This window comes from Anarhichas minor, unplaced genomic scaffold, assembly GCF_050575085.1.
Source record: "Anarhichas minor isolate MPS153535 unplaced genomic scaffold, ASM5057508v1 ptg000007l, whole genome shotgun sequence".
NCBI classification, from domain to species: domain Eukaryota; kingdom Metazoa; phylum Chordata; class Actinopteri; order Perciformes; family Anarhichadidae; genus Anarhichas; species Anarhichas minor.
In genome coordinates this window covers 12864446-12891963 of record NW_027466453.1, presented here as the reverse complement: position 1 = coordinate 12891963, position 27518 = coordinate 12864446, and the positions used below count along the sequence as shown (strand labels likewise).

The 27518-nt window shown below is 44.1% G+C and overlaps 4 protein-coding genes across 6 annotated transcripts; 3 read left to right on the top strand and 1 right to left on the bottom strand.

Moving 5' to 3' along the window:
• Window positions 1–101: 101 nt before the first annotated feature.
• tmc6a (transmembrane channel-like 6a) lies at window positions 102–8774 on the bottom strand. Of its 2 annotated transcripts, none has more exons than XM_076085930.1 (19): window positions 7456–8774; window positions 6768–7030; window positions 6538–6687; window positions 6351–6459; window positions 6186–6270; window positions 5833–6096; window positions 5542–5750; window positions 5309–5453; window positions 4701–4844; window positions 4199–4356; window positions 3584–3674; window positions 3093–3190; window positions 2898–2993; window positions 2745–2820; window positions 2530–2663; window positions 1703–1879; window positions 1428–1506; window positions 687–768; window positions 102–497 (listed from the first exon to the last, which is right to left on the bottom strand). In XM_076085930.1, exons 1-18 carry the CDS (start codon window positions 7515–7517, stop codon window positions 688–690), a joined length of 2421 nt encoding a protein of 806 aa, XP_075942045.1. In that variant the 5' UTR covers window positions 7518–8774; the 3' UTR covers window positions 102–497; window position 687. The 2 variants fall into 2 exon arrangements, with proteins under 2 accessions (XP_075942045.1, XP_075942044.1); XM_076085929.1 differs by having other exon boundaries at window positions 102–526; window positions 7456–8772.
• On the top strand, window positions 8296–11291 carry syngr2a (synaptogyrin 2a). The gene is made up of 4 exons (XM_076085931.1): window positions 8296–8508; window positions 9423–9660; window positions 9798–9934; window positions 10034–11291. Exons 1-4 carry the CDS (start codon window positions 8410–8412, stop codon window positions 10244–10246), a joined length of 687 nt encoding a protein of 228 aa, XP_075942046.1. The 5' UTR covers window positions 8296–8409; the 3' UTR covers window positions 10247–11291.
• A 1215-nt stretch (window positions 11292–12506) lies between these two features.
• cant1a (calcium activated nucleotidase 1a) lies at window positions 12507–19220 on the top strand. 2 transcript variants are annotated; one of them, XM_076085925.1, is made up of 4 exons: window positions 12507–12667; window positions 17263–17931; window positions 18026–18229; window positions 18321–19220. In XM_076085925.1, exons 2-4 carry the CDS (start codon window positions 17286–17288, stop codon window positions 18689–18691), a joined length of 1221 nt encoding a protein of 406 aa, XP_075942040.1. In that variant the 5' UTR covers window positions 12507–12667; window positions 17263–17285; the 3' UTR covers window positions 18692–19220. The 2 variants fall into 2 exon arrangements, with proteins under 2 accessions (XP_075942040.1, XP_075942041.1); XM_076085926.1 differs by lacking the exon at window positions 12507–12667 and adding an exon at window positions 12721–16156.
• Window positions 19221–19372: 152 nt separating this feature from the next.
• Window positions 19373–22618, top strand: LOC142944791 (galectin-3-binding protein A-like). Its single transcript, XM_076085916.1, has 6 exons — window positions 19373–19504; window positions 19740–19840; window positions 20094–20300; window positions 20477–20611; window positions 20689–20980; window positions 21114–22618. Exons 2-6 carry the CDS (start codon window positions 19762–19764, stop codon window positions 22135–22137), a joined length of 1737 nt encoding a protein of 578 aa, XP_075942031.1. The 5' UTR covers window positions 19373–19504; window positions 19740–19761; the 3' UTR covers window positions 22138–22618.
• The last annotated feature ends 4900 nt before the right edge of the window (window positions 22619–27518 follow it).

Genomic DNA, 27518 nt, shown 5'->3' with positions numbered 1-27518 from the left:
ATGAAGGAATACTTGTAGTGTTTGAACCAATCAGATACAATGTTTTCAACATGTGCTATCTGCCAAAAACACATGAAGAGGGTTCCTTATAACACAGATGCTTATGTGTTCAAACTCGTTTATTTTCATACAACACGTTCAAGATCATTTTTATGTAGTTATATTTACATGTAGTTATTTTTCAGATGAACAGAATCTAAAAAATAACTACACGTACAAAAAAATACATCCTGACATATAGGAGCTTTATGTATAAATAAATATAATACAATGCAAACAGTCAGGATTAGTTTGTTCCTCCACTACATTTAAATTAAAACTTTATGGAATATTTTTGACAATAACACATTACTGTTGCTTGTTTCGGTTTGACTGTTGTTCTCATTGTAGCTGACATTCCTGATTTCATAATAATGCTGCCAACTATCTATCACAGCATAGATGTCACCGATGACATCTATGCTGTCACCGATGTCACCGATTTCCATTGCAACAGCCTTTGTTGTGAATGTTGTTCAGCCACAGACTTGGGGGGGGGGGGGGAGGAAATAAAGACAAAAACGTTTCATATGACAGTGTCCACACAGAAATGCCTTTTCAGATTATAAATGAGGTAATTTAAAAAGTGAGCAAACAAAGAAGTTGTGTTCCAAACACAAAGAGGTTACAGTATGGAGACTACCCACCTTATCTGTGAGGGGAAACCAGACTACTCCGCTCATAAATGGCTTGCAGATTGGTGATGAGGAACTTTTTGTCTTTGCCCTCCTGTACACAAGAGGAGATAAACACCAGACACATTAAGATCAATATCAGCATACGTTTTAGACATTCTAGCAAATGTCAAAACAACTATTTGATGGATTTCCATGACATTTGGTACAGACATTCATGGTACCCAGATGCTGAATCCTACCGACTTTGGTGATGCCCTGACTTTGTTGACATTTTTTTATGACTGTCTTGACAACTATTGGATGGATGGCTGTGGAATTTGGTACGCGTGGCGCCCAAAAAATGACTATTTTTCCTCTAGCGCCACCAGAAAGTCATTGATATGCCTATAGCATCAATCTACAATTTGGATTAACATTTGTGTCTCTCTCAGGATGAATTGTAATTATTATGGTATCCCTTAATTGTTCCTCTGGCGCCATCATCGGGTCAAGATTTGAATGTGTCCAACGTAGTTTTTACCAAATACTTGTAAAACTAATGACATTCCCATCAGCCTCAGTTGTAAATCCACTGGATGAGCTACTCTGCGATGGTGAACATTTCAAACACTACAGATGCTAAACATCAGCATTGTCATTGTGACCATGTTAGCATTTGGACGTAACATTAGCATTGGGGTCAAAGCCTATAAGTGCAGCCTCACAGGGCCGCCAGCATGGCTGCGTAGACTCTTGTTTGATTACGCGTACATTTTCAATTTGCTTTTCCAACCGAATGATGATTCTCCTTTGGCCATCAACAACTTGAGTGTGAAAATATATCACCAATCTGAAAAAATAGAAAGCATAAGAGGGAAACAAATGTAAAGACCATAAACATTCAGACACAGTTACAATGAATATGTCTGGAAGGCAGACACTTTGTTAACAGAATAACCAGAACAATACACAACATTTGATAATAAGATCAGATAATAGAAATAAACAAACCATATGAATGATAACGTCATCATGTCACCACTTACAGAAAGACTCCAGAGGCGAGGAATAAGAACAGCGGGTTCTCCAGCAGAGCGTTGTAGGCCCAGCTGAGCCGAGACAGGATCGGGTGTGCGTTCTCCAGCTCCTGGGCCCACAGCTGCCCCGACTGAAACATCGTGGTGAGATTCCTGAACGGGCCGCACCTGGACGAGGGTTTAATCCTGAGGACATCAGACAGATGGACTTTGAAGAGGTGCGCAGGTTGTCAGTTTTTGGGCAATAGCACTTTTTTTTCACTGGCTTTAAAGCTGAGGTTAGCCAGGTTTATCCATCATGCGATACTTTCCCAAGCCCATTCATTTCTACTGAAGACATGCTTTTTTTTTTTTTAAAGGAATACTTTGACGTTACCATAGATGAGTGGTATCAATCCTCTCACCAAAAATGTCAAACGAATCCTTTAAAAAATGGGTCAGAAATATTCATTCATTTTTAGAAATTAAAGTAAAGTCTTTATTATTATCATTATAACAGCTTTGCACTGTAGTTTTAAGCAAATATTATTCTAACAAGAATAAATTCTGCATTTGTTGGGGACTACTTTCAGCTGTGGATTAATACACATTATTGAACGAACATGTCACCCAGTGCGACCGTGAGGCCAATTGATGAGTTTAGGGATGGCTATGGCAAAAAGTAACAAACACTCGTTAAAAATAATTGTTGGTTCTGGTTTTTGTAACAATAACAGCACACAGTATATATCCCCAGACATATAGTATAATACCTGGTGAAACGTGTGGGACTCGGATGTAAACACCCTGAAATTATAACTGGAACATACAGTACGAGTAAGGTATGGTGCACTTACGTCCAAATGATGTAAGTGATAGACACAGCAGCTCCAAGAAACGAGGGGAAGCACAAAAGCGAGATGAACAGTGTTGTCATCTGACTGGCCCTCCAGGGCTTTCTGGATGCCTGACAGTTGAGCATTAGACTGCTCTGGGAAAAAAAAAAGGAAGCATTTGAAGTTCACGCAACTGAGTGTGTGTACGACGATGAAACAAGACCTCGTGTACCAACCTTCTTCATGTAAAACAACACAAAGAGTTTTATGATCTGGACCGCAGGAAGCAGTGGCGCAAACAGCACCCCGAGCCTGGGAAGAACCATTAATGTGTTCACTTTTTGTTTTTGTTAAATATGTGGAGGGTTTTGAGGATGTGGTGTAATTACCAAGTAAGGGTTTGTCCATATATGAGTTCCAGCACATTACGAGCAATGTCAAACACTGGCTTCCTCTTCCTTTTCAGAATTCTCTTAGAAAAGAGCCTACAGGGGGGAGATGCTCAGCGTTCAGTGAATGGTTTTATCAACAGCAAACAAGAGTTTAATCAAGTTACACGATTTGTGGGTAAAGCGCCAACTTGCCTCCACAGGAACTCTCCCAAAAACGTGTAAAGCACTGTGAAGACAAAGTCCATCAAGAGCAAGCGATACAGTTCTTGCCCCACAAAGCTCTCCCAACACTGAGGACGACAGAAGCATTGATCATATTAGGGATAGTTAGGTCACCACCAAACACTTAGTGTGTCCTAATCAGGGCCGCCCGTAAGGGGGTAAAATGGGTAAAGCTGCAATCAAAATATGCATCCTAAATATTAGTAATGGTAACCAAATTGAATTTTGAACCAAAATATTTAATATTATAATATTTATAAACAAAACGCACAACATTGTATTTATTGTTGCTTTAGTCAAATGTAGCCGATATCATAATGAGAACCGTCTTTCCTGAAAAATGCAGAGAAGTGTTTTTTGTTTTGTAAAACCTGAGAAATGTGCTTTAGGAATGCAGAACATTGCACAAATCAGCGTCACTTCAAGGGAACTTTAAATACAGTACAAGGAAGTTTGTTTACCTGTAAACCACGACTTTCTGGTTCCACAGCAATCCTCCCCAGCCAGCGGAAACACAGCACTCCAACAATGCTGACCTTCAACAACAGATTCCTAAAAGAAAAAAAAGACAACAACAATGTCCATTTGATAAAAATGCCACACAGCGTCACTATAATTAAAGTCCATGTTACATGAATATTCTCCCGCTACAATAAGACTTCATAGAGTGAAACCAATGCGGCTGCAATTGAAGCTTCCATATTTAATATAAAGCGTTGGACGCTCCAGATTCAAATTATATGGTAGAGATAAGATTGTTGTGATTTATGTTTTTTACTTCATCTGATTGTTGATGAAATGGTTTCACACTTTTGTCTGTGCTCCTTATTTTCTTTCTAACTTAAATGCCAGAAAAGAGAAGACAAGAGTGTTTATTGAAGAGAAAATGTATATAGTATGTACCGAAACATAGTGTAACTATTAAAGTTATATTTATCAGTAAGAAATAACGTTGTATGCTTAGTTATGCTCGACAAGTCTAGCTTTGCTTTGCATGGTTCTGCGTGACTTCTCTCTGTGGTGGTTGATTGTGCATTTTGTTTTGTGCTTACAGTTCTTCTTCTTCTTCTTCTTACCTGCAGATGGAGACATAGACGCGAACACTGGGTGAGTCATGGTCCTCTATCCAAGCACACAGGTTGAAGAGGCCGGGGAGTAAAAGGTTAAAGCCGGACACCACTGCAGACAAGAGCAGCAGCTCATCGTCTTTGAAGAGACTCTGCTTAATGGCAGCCTGTGAAGGAATGGAATGGAATTTAATTGAAATAGAACTATTACGAGTTTCCTCAGTATTTTCACCAGTTGATTCAAGTTGGCATGTGAGAATGGGTCGCAGGATTTCTCCGAAGATGGAAAAAGTTTGGGAGCCACGATGTTAAACATACTCAATCAGGATACGTTTTTTGGCGGTTCTCATGCATGGGAGTTTTGTAAAGCATGCAGCAGGCTGACAAAAAAAAAAAAGTAAAAGGAGAAGTAAATAAACAGCAGTGGGAAAGTGCTTCTTTATCAGAGCTTTATCTGCATAAAGTCTGTCATGTCTGACTGCACAGCCGTTGTTGCGCAGTTCCCTCTAACCTCTGACAGATAGTGGACCGCCATGGCACCCAGACAGATGCTGGCCAGACATGTAGCCCACGCCATCAGGTGCACCATCAGGCGGCAGAGTCGGTGCATGCAGCTCTTTTTATCTTCTCCGGGTATCACCTCAGACAGCAGCTCCTGTTGGGGAAAAAGCAGCAGTTTGTAAGGGTCGAGCCAGCATCGTTAAAGATGTTCAAAATGTTGTTGAAAGTGTGATCAGCCCTGCTATTGATTATGTTCAGAACTGGATATTTGAAAATCCCTCCTTCGTAAGAAAATGGCATTCTTTAGCCTCTTTGCGAATGCCAAGGGGCCCACGGTTAAAACAGTCACATCGGGTTGTGAAAATGCATCATCAAAAGCTTCCTGTGTGTAAACCAGTTCTGCAAAAGCTGAGATCGTGTGACCAAACATGTCGCATTGAACTTAATGATGAAATTTGCTGAGAAGCAAGAAGTAAGCGTTTGACATGACTCACCCCGATGCTTCTGTTTGGAAAGGAAATGTGGAATCATCGTCTTGGTTTCTAACATCAGTTTATTATATTAAAAATGAGTTTCACACTTTAGTGAGTACAACGGAATATTCAACAGATTGCGTACTTTGAGCTGAGTGCTGATTTTCTCAGACTGCAGTTTGACAGACGTCTCCCTGGTGACTCTAAAGTCCCAGGAGCAGAGAACTTTGACGGCCAGGTTTCCATTCGACTTGAGGACTTGAAAACTTCTCCCGAAGGACTTGGACATGCTGCAGGAGAACAACATAGCCGTGAAATACACAACGCAGATGGATTAAAGCAAGTGTTCACGTGTAAGGAGTTGACTTATTGTCGAACCTGTACACGAGGATGATGCAGATAATGAAGAAGGCGATGGCGATGGTAAAGAAGTAGGCTGCAGGTATGCTGTATGGCACAGTCTGGGGCCCGTCGGTATCACAGACTGGCATATCCGGTGATTCAGCGGTGGAGTTAGCAGCCCGGCAAGTTTTGAGGATGGTGTTGGTGTAGTAGCCGTAAAACATCACACTCTGAGAGATGTAACCCTGCAAGACGTAACAGAGACTTGATTCAAGAGAGCGCCACGCAGACACTCTCATGCATGTGCTGCCGTGATGCATCGTATACCGTTCCGGCGAGAAGCTCAAGGCCTGTGAAATTGTCGAGATTAGAGCCGCGAGGGAGAGGAGGAGGGTTGACGGCTTGAGGGAAGACCAGGAACAGGCCGAAGATGACGAAGAGGAGGAGGTTAAAGAGCAGGAGGGTTCGGAGGAACAGGAAGTAGGAAAGCACGCCGGTCCCGAAACGCCCGCTCAGTCTCTTCATGGGTGAATGCCACAGCTGGAGGGAGGTGAGGACGGGGAGGCAGCTGAACAGGCAATGACGCCAAGTCTGAGGGGAGAAAAACCTCAACGAGTGAAGGACTCATACACACAAACAAGAGTGGTTTCTACCTCGTGTAGCACACAGTGTGTACTCACCCTAGATATGCACACGCTTAGACGACTGTAGCATGCTATATTTCCGATGAGTGAAGTCTCTGCTAGGTCACTGAAAGCAAGTCGCCTGATAACAGATGGGCCGGACAGTCACCACCACAGTGCTTAATGTCGCAGGACATTAAGTGTCGTCAGTGCCACACGTACCTGACGTCCATCTTATCGGCCAGGCTGAGCGGCGTGGCTCGCAGCTTGCGCATGCCCTCGCTCACCGAGAGGCCTCGGAGGTCGAGCATCAGCTGCCGCTTCTTGTTTCCTGTGAACCACAAGTTAGAAAACAAACCAATTTATTGAGACGTTCAGAGGCGAGTTCGGAGAGGCATTTCCTGTTCACCTTCAGTGCCGACTTCCTCCATATCTGCCTGTTCAACGTCCTCTGGGATTGTTCTGGAGGGGTGAGAAGAATCACAGGAGGAGGTCTGCTGTCGGTGGAGCTGAGATGATTCTCTGCCGCGCCGTGGAATTACTGCAGGGCTTCTCATCACTGTGTGGACAGAACAACAGTCAGTTTACATGTCTACATGAACAGCGTCGACATATAATTAGAGGAAGGGTTCATCTCACCAGCAGTGCGACTGGGCATTGCGGAGAGGACCTTTAAGGTAGCAGCCGACCAGCGATGCCTCTGCAGAGGATTCATCTGCTCCCTGTCGAGCCTCTCGCCGCTCACGTGACCACTTGCGGGAAATGGCAGATGTTCTGTATTGGTGCCAGTACATTCCCTAAAAACCTCCATCTGTAGGGTTTCAGGACACCTCTGGGTGCTGGCAGCTGGCTCTCCAAAGAGCGGGAAGGAGCTCTGACCTGGTTCGCTTTCTCCCATGTTCCTAAGGGAGAGTAGCCATAATGACCCAGAGACCCAAAGGATTTGGCCCGAGCACCATCACCAGTGGCATGTATGTAAAAATAACAGTAAACACAGACAAAAGATGCTTTGATCTAAAATCATTGAAAGCTATGGCTAGGAAAGCACTGGAAATGTTTGGACTCAAAACCAAAATCAATATGGCTTGTGTAAAGACGGAACAGAAAATAAAACTACAATTTCGTTTATTAGTAACATAATTTGATAAAAGTAACTTAGTTCGACATCAATGTTGATTCAAGGTAACAGCTACAAGACAAGACAAAATGAAAGTGCATTAGCCCACCCGAGCAGAAAGATGCAGAGGAAATGGCAATCAGGTACAAAGTTCACGAAACAACAAAAAAGTAAAGCAACGCTCAAATAAAGTCTTGAAAGAGGACTCACTCAAAGTCAGACTCCGACTCAGAACCAGAATCTATTTCACAAATGTTGACACTGTATGCCATGGTCCTTGATGATCTCTGTACGGCAAACACACAGCTCCCAGCGGCTCAAGTCTTCACCACTGACATTGTAACAGTCTATGCTTGTCTATACACATCATACTTACTTACTTACTTCCTTCCTCTCTCTCTCTCTCTCGCTCTCTGGCAGCACACAGCTGTGCCTAATTTGCCTTTGGTGCCAAGATGTGGTGGCAGCTGATGAGGTCCAATCAGTTAAACATAGCTGACATGCGTTGTACGGTGGGTCATGGGGACGTAGCAAATAAACAAATATAAATTATACAGGTATTTAATATTTAATACTAATTGGAAGTATAAATATGGTATTGTGTCTCTTTTGATGAAAAGTGGAGGTGATGACCTGCGTGAATTTAGAACAATGAGTGTTCACTGCCCTCCAGTGGTCACATTGAAGAACTGCAACACTACATTACATTTGTCAAACTATCTTAAATTAACAAAATTGGAAAAACTACTAGTAGGCCTACAGTTAGAAGTGAGCACTCGTTTTCAATCTGTATGTTTTTATTGTTAGGTTCTTGTGTTGAATCTCATAGCTGTGCTGTTCCTACGACGTTTATAATCAAACGATATGAACCTTTGCTCCTTGTAAAACTAACAGCCCTGCAATGTGTCACTACTGCCTCCTAGAGTTACAAAAAAACAACAACACAGGCCATTTACATTTTTCTTTTTAGGTTATAGGTTATAGTCGCATTTTCCGAGGAGCACTTGAACACACCAGAGCAGGGGCGGTCTTTGAAAAAGTTTTCAGGAAGCTGTTTTTTTTTTTTGACAAAACGAAACTGTCCCAAACTTTGACAGGGAGAGACTTCTCCAGCTCGTCTTTAAGTCGTTTCAGAGGCATTTTTGGGGGTGACAAAAAAAAAAAATGCAGGGCAGTGCTTACGGGGCCTCGCTGGCTGGCGGGTCTTTTGATTTGGTCAATTTTTCAAAACAGCCTCAAACCATTTTGCGGTGCCTGAGCTGGGTGAGTGACTCCACGGAAACGTTAGCATGAAAAGTTAGCCGACTGTCACGTCGAGTTTGTGGTAACATATGTGAGCTGCCAGCAGCGACACACGTCGGTCAGCGATGCCGCTTCTTAGCTCCATGAGCGGCCGACACCGGACACGTGATGCGCGTTAGGTTGAAAAATTAAAGAAAGTTACAAAAAAGTGTAAATTTGATGTGTTTTCTGGAGCACTTGTTGATATTAGCTCATGTTAGCTTAGCATGTCCAGTGCCGTGTCACCTTACCAACTGACAGATTACCAACTGATGACGGACGGTTTGTTTGGCAACAGTGTTGCACACGGCTCTGATTAGTGGTCAGAAGATCTCGTCGATAAAGAGGAATTTAAACGTGTGCAGACGTCACCTGTTGGCATCACACTTTACTGCACGGGTGTTTTAAAATGCGGAACAATGTAGGCCAATTATATTAAGTTGTTGTGGTGAAAACGTACTCTTGCAAAGGTGATAATAATACTATATGTCTATGTAGCCTATATCACATTTACAGAGTGCAAAACAAAAACAGATAAAGCAATAGAAATGATAAATAATTTACCCTAAAAGGTTATTTTTAAAAGGTGTGGTTTGAAAGCTCTTATCTCTTCAAGTCTTTTCATATTCAAGAGCCCTGACAGTGAAGGCTTTGTCTTCATTGTGTTAAGTCAACAAGAAGTAAAGCAGCTCAGTATCCCAGGGTGTGAGGAGGGACCCTGAACTGCACCAACGGCTTGAAACGGCCTTGACAGATGTTTTAATTAGATGTTCTTTTATGGCTAAAGCGTTCTCGTAATGTGAACCATGTGATGAGAATCACGCGGCTGCTCCACCTGAAACATGCATTTTCTTCCCCACTTTAAACCCGTGTGTCCCTCCTCTCTCTCTCTGCAGGTATTCTCCATCGTGGTCTTTGCGACCATCACGGCAGAAGGCTACGTCAACCCGTCGAAGGAACGAGACACCAAATGCATGTTCAACAGCAATGACAGCGCCTGCAGCTACGGGGTCGGGATCGGAATCCTGGCCTTCCTGGCTTGTGTCGTCTTCCTCATACTGGACGCCTACTTCCCACAGATCAGCAACGCCAAAGAGAGAAAATATATTGTCATAGGAGATTTGGTGTTCTCAGGTGAGAGTCGTGTTTACCTGCACACAGCAGCTCCTTCTAGAATGCAGGAACCGTGCCCCCAAAACAGGAAGTGCAGCCTAGTTGAGGTTAAATCTGTCACCATATTTCATCTGGATCCTGACTGTCTATCTTCACAGGGGCTTGGACGTTCCTGTGGTTCATCTGCTTCTGCGTCCTGACCAACCAGTGGTCCAAAACCACCAACGCGCCCATGGTCGCCGGGGATGCTGCCCGAGCCGTTGTGGCCTTCTCCTTCTTCTCCATCGTCACTTGGGTGAGCCAGCTTTTGACTTAACAAAACCAGAGGATGACACACACACACACACAACTCTCACGAAGCTCCACTTTCTAACTCTTTAACGTCTCTCAACAGGGTCTGTTGTGCTACTTTGCGTTCGGAAGGTACCGCGAAGGCGTCAACGACTTTGACCAGGAGTACAGAGACCCGGCCAACGACCACGGTACTCCGTATCCGCCCGCTCCGTACGCCGGCAGCAGCAGCAGCAGCGGCCCGACGGGCTACCAGCAGTCGCCTTACTCTCCCAACCAGGAGCAGCCGGGAGAGTACCAGCCTCCAGCTTATTGAAGTCCGAACCGGGGGGGGAGTTCGCCTTTTTTTTACATAAACGTGTGCCAACGATTTGATTTACAACTCTGCACTCCCATTTACTTCCTGCAGAAATGCGTTTGCATATATTTTGGCTGCACTGATGTGCTCTTAGTTGTGTGGTGGCTGTTTTGCTGTGTTGTGCCACACCGAGCAGGTGAACTCTGGAAATATGTATATTTGTTTTGTGGTTAAGAAGGAGATTGTCATGGTAAGAGAAAGGATGAACGTGCCTTTGTACCGAACCAACTAAAGTTATTTTTACGCCCTTTTTTTGTTTATCTTCTGAGTGCCAGCTGTTAATATCAAAGCACAAATCAACAACATGTATTTGAATATGTTACTGTTAAGTACATAAGTGTTTTTTTATTACTGTCAGATTCATATACGGCAGTTCAACAACAATAATTTAGTGATACAGTTCGGTAAATTCATATTTCTTTGACAAACCCATGTTATTTAACCAACGGGTGCAATGACAATGTGCTCTCGATAACTACTGTAATGTTCCTCTCCTCATAATCAACCACTGAAAATGGCTTTTATGCACTTAATTTCTTTACATATCTGATCTAAGATTGTTAATTTAATTTTTTTTAAATCAATTCTGCCAGAGTTATTATTTAGTATTGGTATTTAAGGGTGTTTTGTTTTTATTTGAAGGTAGCCAAACCCATTGATTTGTATCAGCTACCTCTGTAGAAGTTGAATGTGCCTTCCTTGAGTTCACTCACAGTTCTTTTTAAAGATCTAAATCAGCCATCATTTGGTTTCAGGACTTCAGGGATGTTGTGGTAAATTGATATATTTATTATCTTTCTTAGTCCTCTAGTCCAGGTGCATGACAATCAACCCATGTGTTCTACTTTACTTCATGCTCTTGCTTCTCTCACACTGTAGTTGTACCTTTTTGCACGTGTCGCAGTTTCACTGCTCGACGGCTTCACAATGATTTCCCCCCGTTTGCCTTTGTACAGTATTCTGTATCACACGGGGTTTGCCAAATAAAAACAGTTTGAACAAATTTTGAACCCTCTCGAGTCGGCTCGTAAATTTGTGTCCTCTCATGAGGGAACCGGAGTCTGTGCAGAGCTCTGCTCCCTTGGCAAATATTTGAGTAGTGATTGTGTAAAGACGATGTGTATTTTACAGAAACGCATTCAAATACCGAACGACCAGTATCCTGTTGTGGCAATTTGGTAATCCCACGCTGACATCGAGGAACAAGACAAAAATCTCTTCCGTCATTGTCACACTTTTAATGCTCACGCCACGGTACACAGGACGAGGGTGTGGTTGGTCACCCCTCTCTGGTCGCTTCTTGTATTTAGTATCTTTAATGTCTTTGTTCAAAAGACAAAGGGTTCATTCGCCTTCTTATCATCTTCTGATGACTTCCAGGTCGGCAACTATTCTTTAGTTTAGGCAATCGGGCCAGGTAGGTCAAAGTATACATGATCAGATTAAGCATGATCAAGCATAGGAGGAGTTAACATGATTACACTGTGATTGATCGGAGGAATGTCCCTTACACACCCCTCCACATGTGAAAAAAACTTGTCCTCATATATGAAAGATTTCAAAATATAAAGAAGACATTTCCTTCCATCATGACAAAGTATATTTGTTTGCTAAAGTAATACATCATAATTAGTAACTATACCATGCATGGATTACTATTAAACTCGGTATCTATTTGGTGAAAGCATTCATATTTTCCAGTTTATGGTGCATAAATGTTCCTTCTTTGCTTTTGCATCTAGGGCAGATTTAGGGATAATCTTTTAAAAATCGTATGCATCCTCACTGTGGTAATATGAAATGTATGAATACATTTCAAGTTATCCTCCTTGATTTAGTTTCAGGTAAATACATATTATGTTGTATATACATGACCATGTAAAGCCACATTTTATAATATCAACAATAAATTAAAAAAAAGAAGTTGTGCGGTAAAGTTTTAAAGTTATTTAGTGTTTTTTATTATTTATTTATTTCATTTATTATTATATGTATATACTTTTTTCTGTTCAGCATGTCTACTTCAGACAAACACATCACAGCCACTTCAAAATAGAGATAACTCGGTTACTATAATTACATTTCCACATGTTTATAATGTAATCCATGCAGGACGAGTATGTTCTCTATCGCAATGGAGTGGAGTAGTTCTCAAATTCCCGACAGCAACTGAACGCAGCAGCTCGGCAAACCCTCTTCCATCCACCGCGCGCAAGCGGTGCACGCTGCTGCCGTCGTCATCAGCAGATACAGGAAGTAATGAGCGGCTGTCTGGTGAACGGGGAGCGGAGGAAAAGGAGCCGAAGTAGGAAGCGATAAAACGATGACATCTGAGCTCCAACCGCCGGCGGACTGTGAGCGGAACATCTAACGTCTGCGGTGAGTGGGAAGGTTTCACGTCGCTCCTGAACGCAGCCATTTGTGATGGCATCTGCGTTAACCTCTGCGCTGCCGGCAGGACGAGCTAACACACACACACACACATGCAGACGAGACGTGTTGGTGTGTGTGTGTGAAAGAGGAGAGGGAGACCTACAGTCTCTGTCATGCTTAATAACATAACCCTCCCTGTATTCAGTTACTTTGCTCTCAGTGGTTTATGAATTAAAGGCCTGCAGACAGTAAAGTGTCCCAGGTCCACTTGGGGACTCTGAGATGGTCCCAGCTGGTCTGCAAACTAAATAATAAATACTCAAATGTCACTGTAGTAGATCTATGTGTCATACGGTGTCTTTTCATTGGTTGAAACCACCTAAAATCAAGACCGTAGGCCAGTGCACATCTGTTTGTGTGCGCCCTGACATGCAGAGGTCTTGGGAGTCTGTCAATAAGTGAACTAGTTATGGGCTGAACGCACACCCTCTGGGTCCTTGATCTGGTTCCTTGATCTGGTTCCTTTGAAGCCCACCTCCCCAGATGTCGTCCTTTATGGCGGCACAGAGCAGAGATACTCACTCTTTTACATCAGGGAACCAGCAGCTTTACGTTTGAGAGGGGCTTAGGTCCAGGACAGGATAGGACCAGGTCAGGACAGGATAGGACCAGGATAGATCAGGACCAGGTCCAGGACAGGACAGGACCAGGTCAGGTCAGGACCAGGACAACAGCTAATGCTGCCACGCTGTTGTGCAAAATGACCTTAAAAACCACTCTGAGACGCTCCGAAGTTACATGTTCACTAATTCACACTAGAGCTGGAACAATTAGTGGAGTAATTGATAAGTTGGTCAACTGAAAAATAACAGTTTTGATAATCTATTACTCATTAATATAAGACTATTAATATATTACTTACTGTGTTATGTATCGGTGTATCTGCTGGTTGAACAAAACAAATATTTTGAGGATGTCACCTTGGACCTTGGTCATTTTTCACTATTTTATTGACCATTTGATAGATTGAGTAAACGACCGGTTAGTGATATGGATAACATGGTGAGAGCATATATCATTTTTGGTAGCAGTGTTTATATTAAATATAATCATATAACAAACCTTTTGAAAACTAAATCGAGAGACAAAAATAACCAGATGTGGCTCATCTGGTGAATTAGAAGAATTTGTATCAAATTGATGCAATAATCCTGTGAATCAAACATTGAAGCATATTGCCCACTGACTTTTAATATTGCCCACAATGGTGCAATGCAACCAGGGGTATTAAAGAGACAGCGACCTCATACGAACTGTATAGTTTGAGTCCGTATGCCCGTTATGCATATTGTCATATGTCCCATACCCTTCATTTGTGAATGATGTCCTTTCAGGAATTTGAACTCTTCAAAAACCTTTTGAGAGTTACTTCGAGACGCTCAGGAGTTGCTTGTCGATTTAATAATTAACTTCTCGGACTCCTAACATGTTTCTGGACCAAAGCTCAGAAGGGTCGTAGCGTCCATGTTGAACGAGTACTGCTGGTGTTATCACGCTGATCTCTGGCCTCATTCCAGTCCCAGTACTCCGAGTACTGATCACATCACAGAAAAACCTCCATTGTGTATCAAATACTATTCTTTTTAAATTCTAAAGGTATACAGGATTCTCGTCTTCCCACCTTTTTTTTCTTCCCTATGGCCTGGCTCTTAGTTGCTATTATGAATGAACACTTGATGAATGGTGTTGCTTTGCCCCTTTGGACTCGAACATAATCCTCAGAGTCTAGTTAAAGTTCACGAGCGTCGTAATAATCCTTAGTCACGGTTGCACTGCAAATAATCTGCGAGCGGCGAGCGCTCCGCACAGATTGCGGGAGCTCTCGTTTGAGGATGGTGAGGACGGTCTGATGGCTCAGGGTCAGCATTCTGGCCGGAGGAAACGAAGGGGTAAGGAAAGGAAAGGAAAGGAAAGGAAAGGAAAGGAAAGGGGATTTTTTTAGGGGGGCAAAATGAGAATCCAAAAACATCCCGTAAAGTTAACGAACATCAGCCACTTGTCGGTGTGCTCCAGAGAGGATCTAGTTTGCTCTCCTCAGAGTGCGGGCCCTGATGTTTCTGCCATAATGGACTGCTGTTCGGCTCGGGGGGAGGGGGGCCCTCTCATGAAAGAGTCTTTCAGCTCCTGCGCCATATTTAGCCCGCAGGAGTGTCGAGGTCTAGAGGTCCCTGGAGCTGGTTTGGGAGTAAACGTTTACTGCTCTACAGAGCCTGGTGGACGGACACGGTCTCATTAGTTTGTTGGGTGTTTTATCAATAATCAAATATCAGTATTAGGAAATACAGTTTCCTGTGTTTTGAAATATGACTTTTGAGACCTTCTCAACTTTCCCTTTTATCACTTATGTACATTTAAATGAGGATGAACTGGTTTAACTGAACTGGGGCTGCAACTAATGATTATTCTCCTTATTGATTCCTCTTCAGATTATTAAAATCCAGTATCTGTGACTGTCGCAGGACAGCAGTAAGCCTGTCCAATCATTTCAGTCTTAATGATTGGACGGGCTGCCTGTCTGCCTGTCTGCTCGTATTCTGCCCGTGCATTCATTGCTCGTCACTGGAGTCTTCCACAAGCTGCTGGCTTGACAGCTGTGAGTAACAATAGCCATGTTCTTTGTTTACGTTCTTTCTGCTCGTTTTGGGGTCGAGGCCTGAAGGGGACGGTGCTGTCACTGTTGCCTTCTTGGCGACTTTCTCTCTTACTTAGTGCTGCTTGCTACTTTCCTTTGAGAAGCGTCGGCATAGTTTGGCTGGGTTTGTCACGTGTAATGTCCAAAACTTAAAGATAACCATTATACTGTAATGTAAGACAAAGAAAACCTGCAAGTTTGTGCATTTAAAAAGCTAGAAACATCAAATATTGGACTCTGTACTGGACTCTTACCCGTAAGTTGACTTATAATTTGAGCTTTCAACAGCCCACAAAGGGAAAAAGCGAGATTTCATATTATTTAGGGCTGCAACTAACTATTGTTTTCATTATCGATTCATCTGTTTAGCTTTTAAATGACCTGTTTGGTCTGTAAAGTGTCGAAATTACATGAGAGAATATAGCTTGATAGATTACTCGAATGAAGAATTGATGATCGGAATGATTGATGTTGATTTCCCGTCGTTTAGTCACTCATGTGTGACTTTGGCATGTGCTGCAGGAGCCGGCTGCGTGTTTCCTGATTTACCTGTTCACAGAGGCCTTCCCCCGTCTGTCACGTACTGGGCTCCTCCCGACTTCCACGTTGACATGGTGGCCACTCGATAGCCACCCAACCCACAACCCGGGGCCACTTCCTGCTTCTTGTTGATTAATGTTTAACGTTGAATCCAGTCACTCGTGGGAGCTGTACCACCATTTACACTAACAGGCTTTTAATGAATGATCTGCCTGCCAGCGGGACTACAGAGTTGATCAGCCAACAGAGTCTGTTTATGGAGAGTATGTGAGTCGTGTGAGATTAACTTTAATCAAATGACTATGATATGCCGACGTTTGGCTCATTTTGTGTGTGTTACAGGATTAAGGAACATTTAAAAAAAAAAAGCTAAAGTTAGGATTTTATTGTCATATATACGAAATTTGACTTCTGCATTTAACCCATCCGTGGCTTATTGGGAGCAGTGGGCAGCTGAGAAGCGCCCGGGGAGCAGTTAGGGGCTCAGTGTCTTGCTCGGGGACACTTCAGGACACGTAGCAGCCAAGGATCGAACCGCCGACCTTGCGGTTACCGGACAACCCTCTCTGCCCATTGGGTCTTTAGTTTTGGTACTTTCTCACAGGGCAAAGCAGGTGTTACTACTTTTTCCTGCCAGCTGTATCGATACAGTTTAATTGTTGGCCTGTTACTGGTAAAAATTATCTTGTATAACCTGAATGGTGACTTGTATACGAGTACACATTACCATATTAAGCCAAGACTATGTCACTTTTGAAAGAACAAATCATATTCTTTCTTCTGCAAATGAAATTCTTTGAATTCATAGGAGATATAACACACCTCTGCTCAAGGTAATACACTCCTTAGTCTGGTATAACCAGTAGTTTGGGTAGCTAAATGTTAGCTAATGTTAGCTATGGTAGGTATTGCTCTACAACAGACGTCACTGTGCCGGTTTGCTGACTTTATGACTCTTCTACACTGTTGCCATTGTTTAAGGATTTCCTGTCTCCTCCATGGAGACCTGGAAAGAGAACAAAACACACACGAGACAAAGCTCAATCATTCACACAGATAAGAGAAAATAAATAAACACACACAGAGGGAGAGAAGAGAGACACAGCGGGGAGAGAAGAGAGAGAATGTTTTCATGTTTCAGGAAGATAAGTGGAGACATAACACAATATATCTAAAAGCAGCATGATGAAGTGGGTCAGGTAAATCTGTTGACGGTATCGCTGTAGTCCAGCTGACTTTTATATCTATGTTGCGACCTTAGATATAATCTAGAACACAAGAAGAAGCTGTAATCCATCAATCGTTTAACCCTCGTTCTGCCCTGTTTTTTGTTTTTAAGTGGACAAACCGTCTCTTTCTTTTTGTTTAGGTCACCCCAGGCCTCCGTCCTCCATGCCTGCTCCCCCAGGCTACACTCCGCTGAAGCACAATGACCCTATGAACAGTCTGCGCATTTCCGTCGGAGGCCTCCCCATGTTGGCATCCATGGCCAACACCACTGACCCTCGTTTTCGCCTCAAATTGAAGCCCATCGTGGTGGTGGTCTTCTTCCTGTCGCTGTTTCTGCTGCTCTTCATGCACCTGACCTCGGGCTTGCGCTCCCGCTCCTACGACTCGCACGGTGGGAGGGCCAGTCGCGGCGACACCCAGCAGTCCGATTCCCGCTACAACGACACCTACCCTCTCAGCGCGCCCGAGCGCACGCCGCAGGGCACCCGCTACCGCATCGGAGTCATCGCCGACCTGGACACCAGGTCTCGTAGCGACAAGGAGCTGACGTGGTTCAGCTACATGCGGCGGGGCCACCTGTTGGTGTCCCAGAGTGGGGACACGGTGGCAGTGGAGTGGGACGCCGACAGGGTGGTGCTGGAAAGCCACCTGTCGGAGAAGGGAAGGGGCATGGAGCTGTCTGAGCTGGTGGTGTTCAATGGGAAGCTCTACAGCGTCGACGACAGGACGGGCGTGGTCTACCACATCGATGGGGACAAGATCGTGCCCTGGGTCATCTTACCCGACGGCGACGGCAGCGTCGCCAAAGGTCAGCATCACTCGCCTCTCACACATGCTAATATTCTACTGGAGTATTTCCATTGGTGTATTTGTACGTGGTTAAATTGCTATTCTCCCGACAGGGTTCAAAGCCGAGTGGCTGGCGGTGAAGGACAAGCACCTGTACGTCGGCGGTCTGGGGAAGGAGTGGACCACCATCGCGGGCGATTTCGTCAACAACAACCCCGAGTGGGTGAAAGTAGTGGGCTTCAGAGGGGACGTACGACATGAGAACTGGGTTCCCACGTACGACTCTCTCAAGGCTGCTGCAGGGATAGAGCCTCCAGGTGAGGGGGTCTAAATCTGCTCTCGCTCGCTTGTTGCTTCCTTTTTTTTTCGTTCTCTTTTGTTTATCTGTATTCTCCGAAATCTCCGCAGGGTATCTCATCCACGAGTCGGCGGCGTGGAGCGACGCCCTGCAGCGCTGGTTTTTCCTCCCTCGCCGCGCCAGCAAGGAGCGCTACGAGGAGAAGGCGGACGAGAGCCGCGGCGCGAACCTCGCCCTCAGCTGCACGTCGGATTTCAGGGATATCGTTGTGAGTCGAGTGGGTCCGCTTAACCCCACACACGGATTCTCCTCCTTCAAGTTTGTCCCGAATACAGGCGACCAGATCATTCTGGCTCTCAAGTCCGAGGAAGACGGCGAAAAGATTGCGACGTACATCATGGCCTTCACGCTAGACGGACGCATCCTGTTGCCCGAAACCAAGATCGGGGATGTGAAATACGAGGGCCTGGAGTTCATATAAACTGAGGGACTCGCTCTCGAGGCCACTGCACTGTTCTATTTTGTTTACAATCCAGTCACTGTTGAAGTTACTGCACTCGCTGCTTCCTCGTTGAGACACAAATCCAACCTTTTTTTTTAAAGGATCGTCTTCAGTACAAGTAGAAGAACAACAGGCTGAGACTGTAAAGTAGGGTTCCTGTTGCCAGTGAACACAAACAATGCCAGCAGGTGCGCGGATCGTCTCCTTCCCGGGACAAATGTGGCCCTCGAACAGTCTTATGATGAATGTACAAACGTTTGATTTATCAGACTGTGATTTATTTTCCTAAAGCATACATGTTCATGCACATAGTGTACACTCTCAACCGGTTTCTTCTGCTCCATGTTAAACATCATTCTGTACACACCAAACATGCTATTTTCATTGAAATAACAAAAAAAAAAGGTTTTTATTCTTCATCGACATTATTTGAAGGACTTTTTGGGGGAAAATGAATTATATGATTGTTTTGGGGTGGGATGACTGAGTAAAATAACTTGATTCCTATCATCTGACTCCTGTCGTTTAAGTCATGTGGCTTTGTTCTAGTTCAACAAACGTTAGACGTTGTCCTCAAACAAGTCGGGACGGGTCAAGGTACAGAAAACCTGTTGTGCAAGAACACCCTGATTGTCTGGTTCAGTGTGAAACGAAACTTGCGGCAAAGCAGTGGGAATGGAGAAGTGAACCCTGTTTTTAGCAGGACTTTAAAAAGGAGATTTGTTGTCGCAGACTTCAGAAGAGAGAAGGACATTTTTGGACAACACCACTTTGCAACCAGAAGGGAAGAAGGTAATGTGCTTTCATTATATGCGAGGACTTGGCACACTTTGTCTTTTAGGTTTGACCTTTTGACTTTTATTGCACACATTTAGTATAGTCGGTTAAAATGAATTGCATTCCATCTTGATGAATAAATTGATTTATACGCAATAAGACCAAAATTACAGTTCTACTCATCGCAGCCATCGTTTTGAATTGTAAAGTGAAGTCGTGCATATTGCTCACGTTGCCTCTTCTTTGTCAGACTCCTTCACTTGTGGTTGAAAATGCATCGAAACCTATTCACTCTGTGGCTTCTGCTACTTCTCCATGTCTCTGGGAGTGCATTCAAATTCAACCTGTTTGGTGAGTCAGCCGAAGCATATCTCATTTGTGTGGAAACAAATACAACGCTTACACCCTGAAATTCATTCTACGGACAGGATACAGTCTTGATAATAAACTAGTTTTCATTGTAGAACTGTAATCCAGGCAATGCCTGTTACAGTTTGTGCTTTTACAAATACGTCTGTAGCCTGTAGATTATATACAAATGTGTATGTGACCTCTCTGCTGTCACGGCCTCGGTTAAATATCCCGAGCCTGTGTTGTCATACAGATAGAAAAAGGAACCCTGTGCTGCAGGAAGGTGACGTGAGGCTGTTTGGCAGCGGTGTTGCCGACGGCCGTGTGGAAATCTACCACGAGGGGAAATGGGGAACGGTGTGTGACGACGACTGGGACGTGGCTGAGGCCCAGGTGGTTTGTCGCCAGCTCGGCTTCCCCGGAGCCAAATCTGTTGTCATTGGGAAAGACTACGGAAAAGGTGCCTTCTACTTCCGCTCATCCCCCACCAGAGGGCAGTGACATTATTGTAAATGAGTGAGGAGCTGTGATTTGATACCAAAGCCACAAAGCTCAGCTGTCAGAAAGGTCACCGTTTAATGTGTTTCTGCCATAACAAACGTGTTTCCTTTTTAAAAAAAAAAAATGTCATCATAGCGTCCGGACCTATTTGGCTGGATGATCTGAGATGTAAAGGCACAGAGAATTATCTTTCTACGTGTGCTTTCACAAGCTGGGGAACGACCGACTGCAGCCACAAAGAGGACGTCGGAGTTATTTGTGAACAGGGCGGTACGTAATCGAAAAAACCCTCTTCGGGCTCTTTCGTGCTCTTATCAAATGTTCATCCCGATGATTTGTGCTTCCAGGCTCAAATATGACCATCGGTGATTCTCCATACTCGCTGGACCACAGCATCAGTCTGTCCGATGAGCGCGGCCTGCTCTTCGACAGCGCGATCGGCTGCGACTTCTCCATCTCAGTCCAGAGTGCGACTGGAAACACGGAGGAAGGCGGGACGCCGGAGGTCTCTGGTTTGACGATTTGCGCGCACAAATTGATCCTCTCACAGTTCCCGCTCTTCAACGCCTCGGAGGGGACCACCGGCATCACGGTCGACGTCGGCCACGCTTGCCAACCGCATTTCTCCTCCTTCATCAGGTATGATGACGCCGCTATGATGACGAGAATTGATTTAAGATGCAGAGTTCCTATTACTGTCACCCGGGTGTTTTGTGAGCTCGTAAATAGAAAGCACAATCGCTTGAATCCAACAAATGCTCTTTCTCATTAGGTACATTTACACCCGCAAGGTGGATGTGACCTTCTCCTCCGTGCAGTGCCTCCACTGGATGGCTTATACGTTTGGGGTGAAGCAGCTGATGGAGGAAGCAGGCCGGCTGTTCACTAAAATCCTCCCAGAGGACACCTCGTTCCACACGCAGGTGTCCCTTTACGAATATGCATCGGAGACTGGGGACTTTGTCCTCCAAGAGAACTGTATTCAGTATCTAGCCTGGAACTACCAAAATCTGACCACGTCCCCTGCTTGGACCCGAGTCTCCGTTGGACTCTTCGGATCCCTTCTGCTGCGCTCAGACCTGGTGGTGCCGGATGAATATTTTCTGCTTCAGACTGTGGAGAGCTGGATCACAGAGAAGGGCAACTCGACCAGTTGGAAAACCCAGGCCGACCTGTTGAGCCTCGTTCGTTTCCCCATGATCCCCGCTGAGGCACTGTATGACCTGGAGTCCAACTCCTCTCTCTACAGCACTCATAGGAATATGTATCGGGAAATGGTGTTGAAAGCCTTCCAGTTTAATGTTCTGCTCTTCAGCAATCTGATGTCCAACCCCAAGTTCAACAGAGAAGATGAGGATTACCATCCGAGGATCTACACCGCTGAGCCATGGAGCATCGATCTGACTCTCCTCCAAAACCGCTACATGTATCACAATCAACGCGATTCTCCCACCACCACGTGGCTCAACACACCCGTCCACAACAGCCTGATCTTCAAGAGCAACAGGATTCGCTGGGAGGCAAATGTCTTCAAGAGCCAACACGAATGTTCAAACCGAGGCGTGAGATGCGAGTCGTTCCCTTCAGCGAGGCTGGCGCCTCAAAACCGCCTCACTGAATGGAGCAACATCCTGTTTCGTAATCGTCTCCTGCTGATGTGCCAAGGCAAGTACATCTGTCAGGTTCAGGACTTCAAGAACAACATGGCGACCCTGAATGGGACCCCGGTTCTTACCTATCCCTGTCCTGATGACCAGTACACCTTCCGCTTTGTAGTCAGGCCGGAGTATTTCTGATCCAAAAGCAGCGCCAGGCTCAATATATTCTGATCAATTTGTCTGCGTATTATTCAATAGGTTGCAATGATGATACAATAGTATGTGATTTTTTTCTTACATCTTCATTGATGAGCTACAAATGTGTCACCTGGCTGTGATTTATTTCATATCAAGAATCATTTACTGCTTTTTTTTTTTTTTTAAACTGCAAATAAATGAAGTCATATCTAAATCCTTTTCTGCGTGTGTCTGTTCTTCACAAAACCAACAGCAATATATAAATCCTAACTTCAGGTTCATCCAGATGTGTGAGACACACAAAATGAAAAATGTGAATAGGACCAAGTTAAATAATCCTCAGACTGGTTTATGGCTTCACTCTACTGGACATAAGCAGAACATGTCTGCTCTTGGGGTGTGATCTCTCTTGAGCTTCATCTATATCGGCTGTCATGATATAGAGTTTATATGCATACATCAATACTTCATTTCACTATGAGCAGCGACATGGAGGTCTGTCAGGGAACAATATTGGATATTTGTGCAGGAGAAAAAAGGAAATAAACTTACAGGATTTCTGCGAAATGTCATTGAAATACAAGTTTAAAGGAATAAGTTGAACATTTTAGGAAATATGCTTTCATATCTGCCGGAGAGATAGATGGTAAGATCAATATCACTTTAGTGTTTGTCTGTTTAATATAAGGCTAATCAGCAGTCAGTTAGCTAGCACAAAGACTGAAAACAGGGGGGGGGGGGGGGGGGGGGGAACCGGTCTGTTAACAATTGTTATAGAATCCCCTTTAACAACACCTCAAAATAAAGCACTAATAAAGTGTTATGTTCCAAATCATTTCTTCTCTGTGATCAGACCGACTTCCTGGTGAATCTGCTGGTTCCCTGGCAAGACAAAATGTGGCACACAATCCACCGTAAAACGTTGACTTGTCATTTTTACATACTGTGTTTTGTAAATATTAAACAATAAGATAATGATGAATAATATAATGTAATATAATCTTTTTACCTTCAGACACAACCAGGCCAGCTATTTCACCCTGTTTACATTCTCTGTGCTAAGATGAGCAAACATATTTAAAAAGTATTGATCCTCATCTGACTCTCCTGACGAGAGCGAGTTACGTATCCCCCAAAATGTTGAACTAATCCTTGAACTAACAAGGTGTATCTGCCCTGACCTCTTCAGCGTTGTGTTCTTGCTGAAATAGTTCCAGTTTGGTTATCCTCCGTGTGAAAACACTTCAAAGTCACGTTCGTTCATCGTCACACTTTTCCCCAACAGAATGAAAACAACAAACTTCAAACAGGTCGGCTTCAATCACCGTCGTGCGAAAAAGGGTTTTGTGATTACAGGGGTCTGATTCAGCGTGATATCAGTTTCCTCTTCATGAATCATGGAATCTTCCCCAAGCAATTGTGTTTTCAGACTGTCTTCAAGTCCCCCCCCCCACAAACAATTAACTGACAGTCACACTTTGACAACATGGGTGCGTGTACATGCCTGGACAGGTGGGTTAGACAGCCGCACATAACAGGCTAACACACGGTGACTCGCGGGGTTTCTGAGAAGTGTGACTGACGCAAGTTTGCGCACTAAAAACATGACATGATGACATAAGATGACTGATCAGATGCTTGGGTTGTTCATTACATTATCACCGTGTATATTCAATTAAAGAAGACTCCTCCACGTGCACTCGTGGTTCAGGAAATTCACAGCAATGGTTTAGTCGGACGCAGGAGAGAGTGCTGCATAGCACGGGTGAATTACAAGTAATCTCATGCCAGGTTGTGTTCACAATGTAATGTGTTCATCCGGAGGGTAAGAGGGAAAGTTCAGCTGTGTCTCATTATCACTTGTTTTGCTGCGAGTATAACATCTGGCTGTATTTTCACTATTGTGTCTTTTTAGCCCACAAATAATTGCCCCCACAAGTCATGACATGCTCTGTTTGTTTGGTTGGCCCCACTTTTCTTTGGGATTTAGTGAAAAATCTAACAGCTTGAACTCCAATACCCTCCCAAAATCCCCCCTTTATGTTTGAAAACATGAAGTGTGTTGTGGTCACACACACAATGAAATGGAGAATACTTGTGTCAGTGGAATTCAGCATTATGTACTTCAACTTAAATCCGCACTGAAAATGATTTTCATATCTTAAAAGGCCTGCAAATTTACTCTCATCCGCCTCTTCCAGCAGCAGCAGGCAGCTGTTTTCGGCAACAAAAAAGCACCGATAAGCTAATTACACGCTGCCTTTCCAGCACTAAATCACAGACACACACAGTTAGAAACTATAGCTGGTGTACGTAGTGAATCGTTTAGCATCTAAGGAGCCTGGTGTTTCCCTCTGGAGCTGGTGGAGAGCCAAGCGGAGCTTAAAGTCCCAGTGAAGCGGACGTTAGGGCCTATTTAGCTCCTGTACTGTGAGGTGTTGCTCAGTGGAACTCAATATTTCAGAAAGGGATAAATAATGAATAAATAACAGGGATATATTAGAATATCCGACTCCACACACACACACACACACACACACACCTGTCGCTAAAAGTTGAACATTGATTGATGGATGGATGTCATGATTTTATTGAAATTGGTAGCTTCCGTTAACAAGTTTCATATTTAGTTTTACAGGAAAAAAAGGATAATTGGATTTTGATATAAAAGTACGAGGAAATTGATTTTTTTTTGTCATTGTGTAGATATATTCCTCAAACAGCCCCCACAAAAAAAATCAATTCCTGCTGCTTTAACTACGATCAGTAATAAAGACCTTCCGGCTTGATCAGCTACAGTCTTTGTGTTTGCTCTTTTTGTTTGATCTGCAGTTTAAATTGTTCATCAGCATCCTGTGTAATAATGTCCACATTCGTTTACCAGAAGGCTCTGTTACGTAAAAGTGACAATTCGCTTTTTCAGGGTGCAGCAACATTTCCACTGAAACCACTGACGATGCTTTGTGGACGTTACCAGCAGACTCACCGAGGTGACTCAGTGACTCAGTGACGCTGTGACGCCGTACTTGAGGACAGTCCAGACCATTTGTCCTCAGAGTCTGTTGTGGTGGGATTGTGTTGTTCTTTTTTTTTTTTCAAGCAGATATTTTCCTCCTAACCCTGAGATGCTGAAGCTGATTCATTGTCTCACATTGTCACCAAATAAAATACGAATAGCTGTGCACCGATGAATGGAAAATTATGGGAATTACCCCTGAGCCGTGAGATCACAACAGAGGTGGACATGCAGCAGAGAATGGATGGTCAACAAGCTACGTGTTGGTCAGGTCATGTGGGATGGGTGCAGGCACCAGGGCAGAGGAGATGGGAGTCAGAGGATGTGGGCCACTGCCACAGCACCCACCAGTTCCCGCAATGAGACCCTCTTTTTACCATCTTGCTGGGCACTTCCTTTTGAGAGTATTCCTGGCCTTGCAAGTCTGTAATTTCCGGGGCTGTATGGCCATTCCTGAGCCCCTTTTGGAGTTTGTAGTGGGTAAAGTACACAGGGGGGCTGCTTACATTGCACTTCTCTGACAAATCTGCCCTCTCTCAACAAATTAAAACCAAATGTTGATACAATAATGCCGATCTTAGCTGGCGAGTAAAACCCCGTCCTAAAGGGAGAGTTGCAGGGTGGGAAATAGCTCAGAATGGTCATGCTGTGAGGTCATTTGAAATATGCTCAGGAGCCGGGGACACGGCTGCGATCTGAGCAGAGCCCACCACATTAGTCAGCATCTCGGTGCGAAGGAAGCCGACTGTTTTGACAGGGGGCGGCGGGCTTAGCCAAGAAGAAGGCGTCTGCTGTTCCTCTGATGCTTTTGGTAAAACTGTGGAAAGAGACAGGGGCATATTTCTACTCATTTGGTCTTGGATGTGTCACTTCCTTTCATGTGTCCTTATTCCTCTCCAACGCCCAACATCTGTGTTACTGTCATTGGTACGTCTTTTGTGTCTGGTAACTTCCACTCTGCGAACGAGTCATACTGGGTTGCAAAACTTTGGGAATTTTCCTTATCTGACTGAAACCATTCTTACTCCAAACGTGAATGAATGCCTAGAAGGCGCACGGGACGTTGGTCAATACAAAGATGACTCTAAATTGGTTGTTTCATTTTCCTTTCTGCTCTCACTCTCTCACTCTCTCGGCCTGTTTTTTTACACAGACATCAAGTGGGCTCACAGAGACCTGTGGAAAAGCAACCAGGCAAAAATGCTCATCTATGGAAAAGAGTGGAAATATTTGCCAGAGCGGCCAGAAGACCGACTTTCGATGGCCAAATATGATGTCAGGGAGTCGAGGAAGCCGCGGAAGATACAGTCCTCTCTCATTCCCTCATCGGTCCTCTTCATTATTCATCATCAGCTCTAATCATCAAACACGCCATGCCCTCGCTGTGATCTCTCGTTTCTAAGCCAGAATCAACACTGGAGGCCACAAAACCCCTAAACCCTTGAGACCCTCCGTTTCCTGAGGTGCTTTTGCATGCGGTGAACTTTCCAACTGAGGAGCCATCTATTTTCGTGCATGAGTAAGGGATGAGGAACAACTAAAGTATTTGACTACAACATAATGTTTCTTTCACATAAGAGCGGAGGGGCTTGGGTAGCGTACGCTTAGGGGAATCGCCGCCAGATTGAATCTATTAAATTTAGGGGGATGATGTCACTTCTCTCCACTCCTCCACTCCTCCTCCACTCCTACTCCCATCATCTGTTACAAACAGTGTTTAATAGTTACTGAAACTGACTGTGCATGCATAAACACACTCACTGACTAGAAACCGCAGATAACTGTGCGGCGTGGGCTGACGATTAGCCTACTCTCGTCAGTATTTTCTCGTTTATACCTGTTAAAATAAATGTCAACATACATGTTTAAAGCCGCTTCAATTCATTTTAAATTAACAATGTGAGAATGTGAAAGGGGTCTTTCGTAATACATTTACAGAGTATTATCACCTGAATCTGCAGCTCCACTCTGCCTCACAGAGCTTTATAAAGTTTTCGGCTCATTGTTTAGCTGCTTGGCTCACAACTTTACTGTTTTCTTCACTGTCACCGCTCTCATAGAGAGATTTTCGGCAGCTATTTTCAATGAATAAGCTCTAAATTCCCAAAGCTCACCACCTGCTCAGCACCAAACAGGAGACGGACATAGTTAGTGACAACCCTGCGGAACAATACAGTGAACATATAACAGCTAATGAGCCAGATATTTCCGTAAACAGTTGACCAAATTGACCAAGTATTGAATTTAAATTCACCGGTGGCAAGACACATGACTCCAGGTGAACGATTATGTTGCTCCATAACTGCTGAATGTAGATGCCTTAAACTGCTGTTTGCTAACGAGTTTACCAAGTTCATCAACTTAA